The sequence below is a fragment of the Aegilops tauschii genome, chromosome 2, assembly GCF_002575655.3.
Source record: "Aegilops tauschii subsp. strangulata cultivar AL8/78 chromosome 2, Aet v6.0, whole genome shotgun sequence".
NCBI classification, from domain to species: domain Eukaryota; kingdom Viridiplantae; phylum Streptophyta; class Magnoliopsida; order Poales; family Poaceae; genus Aegilops; species Aegilops tauschii.
The window spans coordinates 16377817-16389356 of record NC_053036.3 but is presented as its reverse complement, the minus strand read 5'-3'; the positions used below and the strand labels follow the sequence as shown (position 1 = coordinate 16389356).

At 48.7% G+C, this 11540-nt stretch overlaps 1 protein-coding gene across 1 annotated transcript; it reads left to right on the top strand.

The window, feature by feature from the left end:
• Window positions 1-3676: 3676 nt before the first annotated feature.
• LOC109759722 (uncharacterized) lies at window positions 3677-7024 on the top strand. The gene is made up of 2 exons (XM_020318559.3): window positions 3677-4133; window positions 4449-7024. Exon 2 carries the CDS (start codon window positions 4494-4496, stop codon window positions 6555-6557), a length of 2064 nt encoding a protein of 687 aa, XP_020174148.1. The 5' UTR covers window positions 3677-4133; window positions 4449-4493; the 3' UTR covers window positions 6558-7024.
• Window positions 7025-11540: the final 4516 nt, after the last annotated feature.

The window sequence follows — 11540 nt, the reverse complement described above, 5'->3', positions numbered from 1 at the left end:
ATGAGCGCATTATTGAAAGGTCATTTGTCGAAGCGGAGTGGTCGGGAAGTACTAGAAGTGATCAAAGGTTAAAAGAACGACGAGCAACTGGGAAAAAAATTGCCCAGCTCGGCGAACAAGCGAACCAATCATGCCCCCCGCTCAATGTGTCTAGCGACATCGTCGCTAATGAACCCGGGATGGTGCCCAGTTATAACAATCTTGGAGATTACCCGCCCAACGATGTACATTATGATTTCTTGGAGGTGGACGAACACAAATACAAGTACGGGAAGCCTCTCGTCAAAGATGAAAGATCTCTAACAACGATGATGCGAAGATTCCATGATTGGTACATGAAAACCTGCAGAGAGTCTGGGGGGACGGATAGTTTGACGCTGAGAGTTAAAGAGGAGCATGACCTCGTTGGAATTGATCTGTTGCATGTTCCATTTGAGGAGTTCTTCCAGTTTTTCAATCAAAAGGCCCTCGATAAATTAACGGTCACTTGCTACTGTCTGTAAGTAGTACAATTTCTGTCATTAAGTCTCTATATATAGGTCAGCTCTTTCATTACATGTATTTTTAATTATCCTCACTATATTATGCAGATTGAAGATCGCCGAATTGAAGAAAAGACAAATCGATGATATTGGGTTAATTAACACAAATCTCATAGATGCATATATGGTTGAATTTTAGGTCAGAGATACCGAGGCCAAGTTTGCTACAATCGTTTGTATTAAATCAAAACAAAGCTATAATACTCTTTCCTTACAACTTCAAGTGACTGTTACTGTCTTGTGCATATTTGGTTTCCCTTATTAGTCGAGGTTATAGTAATGTAATTGATTAGTTATGCATGCGTGCGCAGCTTCCACTATATTCTCCTAGAGATTAAACTTGAGCAGGGACTAGTAACCGTCTTAGACTCGAGACGAAAAGATCCCAAGGAGTATTTGGACATGACTGACATTCTAGAGAAGTAAGTTAAATCGATCATTATCGCACCATATCGACAACTTTGTTCATTTCCTGATATCAAGTAATTGTTTTCTTTGTCTGGCAGGGTTTGGAATAAATTCACCTCAAAAACTCCGGGACTGCCGAAGAAGCTGCAATTTAAACACCCGAAAGTATGTACTATAGTATCATGTTTCGCGCATCGCCTAGTGATTCAAGCGCTAGTTTCATCAATACCATTTAGCATGGTTGCTTATCAGTTTGATTGACCTCTATTTCTTGTAAAGTGGTTGTGGCAGGAATAAGGGAATGATTACTGTGGATACTACGTTTGCGAGTACATCCGCCACACGACCTGTGAGCGGGGCCGGGGCTACTCTGACAAACAATATGAAGTGCGTAAATAATAATATTCACAATTTTATTTTATTACCATCATTTGTGTTGAGTTTCATTTATTCATATATATCTATTGACCCCCTTCTTCAAATTAGATGTTTCGGATGCGGGATGAACTCCTACCACCAGATCGTATGCGAGCAATTCAAGAGGAATTGGCTGCATTCTTTCTTGACCACGTGATCGATAAAGACGGAGAATACCATGTGGACGCTGAGTTCATATATAATTAGGAGATTATATTGTAAGAGATAATTATATTGTATATATGTAGCCAGTAGCGTCGGATAGATATACGAGAACTTGTTGTTTGACCAATCTCTCAGAGAAGGAGAGGTGCTCGATATCACTTCTCTCTGTATGCATATGTTCATGACGGTCTTCTGTTTCCTTTATTTGCTTACTAGCTAGCGTGTCTAGTCCTCTCTATACGTATAGTACGTAGTGTCGACCAAGCACGGAGATAAGAGAGGACACTTTTCTCTATTAATTAGCTAGCTAACACAATATATGAAACACCTAGATTAACCCCCTAACCCCCCCCCCCCTTTAAAAAAAAACAAAAACCCCAGCCCCTGAAATGCTGACGTGTGGATGCCTATTGGTCCCGGTTGGTGCCACCAACCGGGATCAAAGGGCCTCCTGCCTGGGCTCGCCGCACCGGCCACGTGGAAGCCCATCTGTCCCGGTTTGTATAAGAACCAGGACTAAAGGCCTAGGGCATTAGTAACGACACTTTAGTCCCGGTTCAACAACCGGGACAAATGGCCCTTACGAACCGGGACAATAGGCCCTTTTTCTACCAGTGCCCTCCCTTGATGTGGCCTTAGCTGACCCCTCACGTCAAATGCCATCCATGGAGCCCACCATCGGCAGGATGGCTTCCTCGTCGTGAACAAGGTTGCTTGGCGGGCGAGACCGACGGGTCCCATATGGTCTCCGGAGAACTAGACCCCGTTGCCGTTGTCGCCTCTTCTTTCATTAGATGATGCCCTATATATAGGCCGCTCGGAGGGGGTGGCCGGCGAATACCCGACACCATCGCTACGCATGGAAAAATCACTGCCTTGTTGCAGCCGTCGCCGCCCTCCCACAACGAGGTATAATGTCGCGTGGTACCCACCTTTGTGTCGATGATTTTTTTTGCTACAATTTTGCTACGTTTAATAGTGCTATTTTGTCTATGGTTAGTTTGATTCAACCGGTGGTTTTGTTTTATATTAGATTAGTTAGGTTTAGGTTGATTAGGTGCTTATTAATTTATTTAGCTATAGGTTAAGCATAGGCTATTTATTTGTTAATTCAAGCATGATCATGGCTCTGTCAATTTAAATGTTGTCATGCCTTTGTCCACTATCTATATCCCTCATCTTTTACTCCCTCTCACCTTATGTATACTTAAAATTCTTCTTAATCTACTCTATCAAAATTTGAAAATAAAAATATCACTGTCTTTTACTAACTTCACTTGTCGTGCTAATGATGCAATAGCAAGTTGATGTTTTACCAGCCAGATAAGTTGGGACTTCATTCTCAACTTGGTTAGGAATTTTATATTTTCAAGACTTAAATATAAAAATAGCTAATCATGCTATGAATAAAGTTCCCATATATTGTTGTGATAAACTGGCTTGCTCTTGCACTACATATGGTTCGCTTCCATATGCCGTCCAGGAGAAATACCACACGCGATCCTTATAGGTGCTACGCCTTTTTTCTCATGGTTTTGCTACATCAACAAGGGTATCACGATGCAGGCATAATATTTGTGGTTTGCCTGGTGTTAACCCTGGATCTTGTTTATAAGCTAGTCATATGTAATAACTGTTCATGATTTCAGAGTTGATCAGTAAAGACAATGCTTTTGAAGTTGAGTCTTCAGGTGTTACACTTACTCATATATACAAAAGAGCAAAGAGTGAGCGGAGTTGGAAATTGTAGCTCCCATTGCAGGCGGCAAGCTTCAGTGACGCCATCGTTGCTGCCTTTGTGTCTCTGTGTGAGTTTGGCTTAGAAATAGGGAACGTTTGGACCTTGTGACGGTTTGATCACTATGGTTTTTAATTATTAAACCTAATAGCAACCCCAACAGTCTAGACCCGAATTTAAAAATATGGATGATGGGAGGCCCATATTGAAAATCAAGCACATCGATTAGAGCTCAGAATTGGTCGAATTCTATTCTAACCTCTCTGCGGACTAATCCCTCCACTAACCCTTCCAATCAGATGTTGCCACCGCATGCATCCTATAAATTTAATCCCATAAGATTAGTCCGTAAGCGTAGCAAAACTTACATCCACTTCTTGCTCTATAATAAGTCAGATCCTGAAGAGAAGAGCGGCGTGATGCAGCTCCAGCAGGCTCTGTCCCGGCATGCCACTGGGTAGTACTAGTAGCTCCCTTGATCTAATCTACTTGCAACTGCAACTTTAGTCTAATCTACAAGTGTGCCCTAGTAATAATTCTAATCGAAAATAGAAAAGATATATACTAGTGTGCCCAGTATACATCTACAAGTGTCCTGCCAGCTTAGCACTGAGTCTGAGTGATCCATCTACATCTACAACTACAGATCACGAAGCTTCCTTGCCCCTTTCTTAAGAAGCAGATCCAACGAACATCCGATCGGCTTTGGCATGTCACTGGTCAGTGTGTAGTGCCGTCCACTGGCCACTTCTCCTCCGTGCCTTTCTCCGCCGTTGATTTCCTGCTTCGCCGCCCTCCTCGTCTCAGCGACAAGATCGACTGGTCTCGGAATTCGAAGCTGCGCCGCCACTCCTGCCCGTCCGGTATGTAATTTTGCATACACCATCCCTTGTTCAACTGTATTTGATCACGAGCATTAGTTGCATAAGTACTCCATTTTTTGGGAGTACGTTTTTTTTGGATGTGCTTGTAAATATTCACATGTATATTGTGCAATTCTGCAATTTTAGATGATACAGACTTATGGAAACTTTCAGGCAACTGAGAATTAGCAAATTCGTGTGTTCATTGAACATGATAATATTGATGTATTATTATCCATGCATTTTGTGGATCCTTTTGGTTTATTCCTGATTGTATGTGTCTGAAACAAAACCGTGAAAATTCATCCATTGCAGGCAGTGCAGATTGCAGAGTGCCAAAAGGAGAGGATCAACTAAAGTATGGCTGCAGGGCCATTGGTGCTCTGGAACCACCGGTCGATACAGATCCTGGTCCTCCTCAGCCTGGGGCTCCAGCTCGTCCTCTTCGTCTTCGCCGGGATCCGCCGGCGTCAAAACCTCCCGGTGCGGAGGTTCCTCCTCTGGCTAGCGTACCTCATGGCCGACTCCACGGCCGTGTACGCCCTCGGCCACCTGTCCTTCAGCAGCACCGTGCGCGGGCACCAGCTCGTCGCGTTCTGGGCGCCGTTCCTGCTGCTGCACCTCGGCGGCCCGGACAACATCACCGCCTATGCGCTCCAGGACAACCAGCTCTGGCTCCGCCACCTCACCGTCCTCGTCGTGCAGGTCCTCGGGGCGGGCTATGTCCTCAAAAAGCACATCGCCGTCGCTGGCGGACATGACGGGAACTTTCTCCTGGTCGCCTCCATCCTGATGTTCACCGTCGGCTTGGTAAAGTACGGGGAGAGGACGTGGTCGCTCAGGTGCAGCACCATGGAGAGCATCGGCGCCTCCTTGAAGATGAAGCGCCCGGCCATCCACAAGCATTACCACCCGCAGGACGGAGCCACGGAAGAGGAGTTCCACCTGCGACGAGCCCACTCGCTCTTCCACGTCTGCAAGCGCACCATGGTCGATTCCTCGGTGGTCGAGGAGGACTCCATGGACAGCCTAGACTCCACGGACGGCCTAGAAGAGTACACCAGCAAGCTTATACAAGGCGTCGAGCTGTGGACGCTGATGGAGATTGAGCTCTCCCTCATGTACGACGTCCTCTACACCAAGGCGGCCGTGGTCCACACCTTCCCCGGCTACCTAATCCGCGTCCTCTCGCCGCTTACCGTCGCCACCTCCTTGCTCCTGTTCCGGTTCACCGCCAAGGACGACCACACCAGATCCGACGTCGCCATCACCTACGTCCTGCTGGGTGGCGCCGTGTTCATGGAGACGACGTCGCTCCTGAACGCGTTGGCATCGTCCTGGACCTTCGCGTTCCTGAGCACCACCAGCTGGAGCTGGCTCCGGTACACCACCCTCTGCAACGAGAGATGGGACAAGCTACGCCGCGTCATCGTGCGGCTTCACGATCTTGTCAAGGGAAGAGTTGCCGGTAATAGTAGGTACAAGTCAAGAAGGTGGTCATACACCATCGGGCAGTACAACTTGCTGCACTTCTGCACGCGCCCCGCCGACACGCCGCTCACCAGCCCCCTGCTCGGGAGGCTGGCCAGGGCGCTGAAACTCGACGAGTGGTGGAACAGGAAGCACTACTCGGCGACCGTTGAGATGACGGATGTGATCAGGCGTCATATAGCTGTGTACATGAGCCAGCTGTACAGCAAGGGGAGGTTCAACACTGACATGCTGGGGAAGAAGTGGGGTGAGTACCCACTAGACCGCCGCGGTCTTTACCGTGGCGTCCTCAAGGACTCCCTCGGCGTAGAGTTCCAAGAGGGCATCATCATCTGGCACATCGCCACCGAGGTCTTCCTCACCAAGAGCGAGAAGGCCAAGGCCATCGACGCCACGCCTATCGTGCATGCCATTAGGGTGATGTCGGACTACCTCATGTTCCTCCTGGTGGAACGTCCCTACATGCTGCCGGGCCAGCCCCAGAAAAGGTTGTACCAACGGACCTGCGAGAGGCTGGTCACCATGCGATCCGCTGATCCTAGGTACCCGAGCCGTGCACGCGTCGTCAAGGATTTGTTTCGGATGAGCGATGCCCCACACTCTAGCATTTCTAGGGTTGCTGAGAGGGAGGAGCTCGCCAACAACTTGTATGATGCATACGAGGACCGGGAGTTCAGCCTCCTTGCTCCTCGTCTCACTCACATGGCTCGACTCGCAAAGGAGCTGCTGGAGAAGGAGAAGGATGGCACCACCAACTCCTTGAACCTTGTCCTTGATGTGTGGATGGACATTCTCGTCTACGCTAGCAACAAGTGCAGCAGGGAATCTCATGCCCAGAAGCTCAACAGTGGTGGCGAGCTGACCACCATCGTGTGGCTTATGGCAGAATACATCTACCAAGCATCGGTTGCCCAGAGAGATGATGTAGTATAATTCAATCAAGTCATGCCTGTAAGCATGTTAACATCATGTGTAAGGAAAGTGGACGCAACTTGCTCGCGTCGTCCTTAGGGGATCGAGCGGCATGGGCGATACCCTGCCACTGCCATCCATGTCCCCATCCTCCTCCCTCGGTCCCTTCGCCGCCACCTGAGGAGGCCACCAAGCCAAGCTCACTCGGTTAACAGTGGTAGCTCAGGCTGGTTCTCTCCCACCGTGAGGTGGCGGCCCTAATCGTCGTGGCTCAGGCTGCATGGTGGTGATTACTGAAGAGGCGGCTCTGGAGCAGATCAATTTGGTGGTGGTGCTCCTCTCCAGTTTAGTGCAGGTAAGTGGATAATGTAGTGAGTAGTCCCAGGGTCGAGGTCGGTTGTAGCTGGGCTTCTGACCCAGGGGTCAACAAGCACAACTTGGCATTGACTAGGTGGCTGCAATGGCGGATCCTACGTCCATCATCCTTCACTCTTCCGGTGATAGGGATCAAAGGTGGTGCGGTAGTGGCTGAGGCAGGGAGGTTCTCGACCTACTCCCGGTGTTTTCTCGAGTAGCGCCGGAGTGCCGTGGGCCCTCTCGGCACGTTCATAGAAATAAACTTCCGCTAACGTGTTTGCTATGGTTCGTAGTTAATTTTTAGCTGTCATTAACTCTTGTTATGCTATGGTTAGTACTTTAATTTGATAATAATATATGTGCTCTTATTGTAGTTTGGTTAGTATAATTAATAATTCAACTAATGCTCTGGCAAGCAATTACTTATGCTACAATAAATATATAACATTTGAAACGATATACAGATGATACTAGTAGTTGCAATTTTGTACTGTTTAACAAATAATTTAAGTCTAAGACTAATTTGAAATGTTGCATATCATGTTATATATGATATCTGAAATGTTATTACTTATATTGGGATTCAGACAGAGATCATGAGGATCGAGATTCGATCAGATGGTTAGCACCTGAATTAGAAACAAGAAAATCACATTTGACTTAGGTAGATCATAATTTCATTTGTAGAAAACACTTCTTGAATAAAATGCTCAATCAATGAGTTTTGTTAATTAACAATTCTATTCTGTCAATTTTCTTTTCCCCTTGCCTTGGCCTCCAGATCCAGCCCTGACTATTCCACTCTGAATGGGGGCATTGCCCCATAGGCACATGCTTGAGACTATTTTATCTACCCATCGGCCAATCCCCTGATTCCAAATTTAGTATTGTGCAGCTAACTACCATACCATGAGCTGGTCTGCAAGATGCAAGGACGGCTGGTAACAGCCGTAACATGGTTGATAATGCAATGACCACATGCGTGATTCCTCGCCATCTTTCAGGTTATTCTCCTCTTGTTTCTCATCCCGGCGTCCACTAGGAGTTAGGTAAGGCTCGTGTCTTATTTGGAACGCTTCGGCTATCCTCCAGCGTCTGGAAATCCTGAACACCAGATTTCTGCGCACGAGGCGTGAGATTTCTGCGGAAGGCAAGGTGGCTTTGTTCAATTGTTCTAGTCAAAGCTAACTAGATCTGAAGCACCTACCAACGCAAATTAGTGCTCCTACTCCTGGGTTGCTATTGTTCTAAAGAATATGTATATTTTTGTCCCTCAAATTTAGAAAAAGTCTACACTGGCGCTTTATCTTTTTTGGGTAGACATTTACTCCATGTTTGAAAACCGGATATCCAAAACAGAAATGAGGGGAAAATTGTTGACGTGTCATTGGTTTCTCTCTCATACATCACAAACATTTGCTCAAGCATCTGGTCTGGCTGCCCTTCACACGCGAGTCGATGGAGGATGCCCAGAGTGGCCGGAGGAGACCGCCTCCAGACTCCAAGCCCAACGCAATGTGTGGCCCTCTTGGTCTCGCCCACCATGATTCCATGAGGCCTCGCGTCCTACTGTTCTAGGCTCTGTTGGAGTTACTCGACGTTGGTTTCTCCCGTACTTGTGTACGTATGTGTCCGGCTAGGATACGTGACCTTCACCGAGTAGGACTTGTATTAGTTGATAGGTTAGCTAGCTAATATAAATACTCATGTACCCATTGTAATCAGCACTACCAAGGCCAGATCAATCAATAAAAGTAAAAAGGCTCGACACGAGCCTGTTGCTATAACTCGAAGACTCCGTGTATTGTGTTCCGACGACTTGGTCTACGCTAGCTAGCTAGACACGGAGAATCCATCCACCAGGGTGCTTGCCTGCTTGTTTATTATTGTACGTGCGCATCTCTGTCAAAGCAGCCGGAAGCAATCGGCTGTACCTTGTACATCACTGCGTATTGTTGGACAGTACTCGACAACAGTGTCGTCAAGGTCGGGCCTGTGCCAACAATTGGTATCAGAGCAAGGTTGATCTTCTAATAACGGAGGATCATGGCGGACGACGAGAGGAACAAGCAGCTGGCGGAGTACTCCGGTGCGGCTAAAGTAATTGCTGCTCCGGCGAGTTCGTCGTATCCACGGTTTGATCGCGAGAACTTCGGGGTCTGGAAGGCCCTCATGGAGTGTGGTCTCCGCGCCAACGAGCTATGGGACGCGGTGGATCCCGGAGGCGACGCGTTCAAGAAGGAGGGGGGCGAGCACCGGAAGGATTGGCAGGCGGCGTCGGCGATTTATTCGGTGATGCCGATGGATGTCCTCCAGCACCTGATCACCAAAGCAACGGCGAAGGAGGTGTGGGATACGCTGAAACTCATGTTCGAGGGACACACCCGCGTCAAGCAAGCCAATCTCCAAACTCTCCTAAGGAACTACGAGACTTTGGTCATGGGCGACGATGAGTCCGTGGACGCGTTCGCTTCACGGGTGGCAACTCTCGTCAATCGGATTCGCGCGCTTGGAGAAAACCTCACGGAGACCTCGGTTGTCCGTCGTTTCTGGCGTGCGGCCCCTCCCCGGTACCTGCAAATTGTCACGGCGATCGAGCAGTGCGTCGATCTCGCGACTCTCTCCATCGACGATCTTGTCGGACGGTACAAGGCTCATGATGAGCGGATGCGGTACAGTCTTGGGGACGGGTGGAACGACGAGCTTGTGATGCTCACAAAGGCGCAATGGATCGCCCTCGAAAAGCAAGGCGGATCCACGAGCAGCGGCAAGAAGAAGGGAAAGCAGCGTTCGGCGAGAAAGAACTTCGCCGACTCGGACGACGAGTCAGACAATGAGGCTGCACCACCACCGAGGAGAAAGTTTGACATCAGGAAAGTGAGGTGTTATAATTGTGGACTCCTCGGCCACTTCAAGGCTGACTGCGAGGAAGCACCGAAGCAGAAGGTGCTCATTGCCCAACAAGGAGATGATGGTGACATGATGTTGATGTGTAAACTGGTGGATGAGGAGGATCCGGACTTTCAAGCGTTGACTAAAGAAATTGTCGAGCTTGCGGAAGAAAAAGTTTGTCATCATGATCATGGTTCGGAAACTCGTGTCGAAGCTACAGATGCGGGGAGTGATTCCGAAACTTATGTGAGTGCTATGGACGCAAGTGCCAACTTTGCTGGAGCGGATGCAGCGATAGCTGCGTGTGTGCGGCCATGGAGAAGCAGTCTTTGTGTTGGTGGGTTCGAAGAGAGGCCCGTAGGCAGCCGCAGAAGCAAGACGAAAGTTTTGACTCTAGATAAAGACGTTACGCCAGACGATCACGCTGCAAGGCGGACTACCCTGGTCACGCCAGAAAACCACGACTTGCAGCGAGGTATGCCGCTCGGACCTGACGAGCGTGGCATGTACGTGACGGCAGGCACCGCCACAAAGATCGTGGGTGTCATGTCAGAGGATGGCAAGGCGAGGCGAGAAGATCCACGCGTGGCTCTCGCTGTGGATAGTCAAGCCGTTTGTCCAGGAGCCTATAGACGAGCGGCAATAGCTACACTGTTCGTAGGCAGCAGCGACGGCACGCCAGGAAAGTATAGCGCAAGGGAAGCGGCGCAGATTAGACCAAGCTTGGCGCTGTCCGACTCACGCGAGCAGGCGGGCGACCGAAGCGTCACATGCTGCAGCTCGTGTGGACCACATCATCATGCAGGAGCGAGCGCTCGATCAGGAGGATGTTGCGAAGCCGCTCCGCGTGGATGCTCGCTAGAAGACACCAGCAGCCAAGACGTCTCAATGCTGAAAGAAGGATGTGGTGCACGTACTATTTCAAGAGTTGGTGGTTCACTTGGAGCTCTTGCCCAAGGTGGGTACGGTCCAGAACAAGGGAGTGGACCAGAAAATAGTAGCCCGTGCACTGCAGGCTCACAAGAAACGCCAGGAAAAGGAGGTTTGGCAACTCCAGAAGATTGGTCCTCGCCTCCGACGGTACTGAAGACCGCGGGGCAGCCAGTTACACCAGTACACGTGCAACTTGTATCGGATCTCTTCCTCAAGGAAGAGCTTCAGACAATTGAGCCGGTGAAGATGAAAGGATGACAATGTTTGCACATTGAGGAACCGGACAATTTTGAAGACGCAAATACAAAGGAGTGTTGGCATCATGCTATGAAAGAAGAGTTGGGGTCGATCCACGACAATAATTCATGGGAGCTTGTGGATCTTCCCGACAATGAAAAGGCTATGGAGCTCAAGTGGGAATTCAAGGGCAAGAAAGATGTTGAAGGGTGCATGAAGCACAAAGCGAGGTTTGTAGCCAAAGAGTATGTGCAAGAGGAAGGTGTGGACTTCGAAGAAGTGTTCGTTCCCATTGCAAAGGTGGAGTCAGTGAGATTACTCATCGCTCTCGCAACTCAGGAATCATGGAAAGTACATCACATGGATGTAAACTCCGCGGTTTTGAATGGCGATCTAGAAGGAGATGTGTATGTGAATCAACCATCGGATTTCATCAAAGAGGGAGAAGAGCACAAGGTACTGAAGTCACATAAAATCTTGTATGAGCTATGGCAAGGAGCTTGGGAGTGGAACATCAAACTTGATCGGACATTGATTTCTCTTGGATTTGAGAAAGCCCCACTAGAGCATGCAATGTACAAGAGA

Excerpts from the sequence above, each read along its gene's own strand:
- LOC109759722 (XM_020318559.3), top strand. The coding sequence starts at position 4,494 with ATGGCTGCAGGGCCATTGGTGCTCTGGAACCACCGGTCGATACAGATC.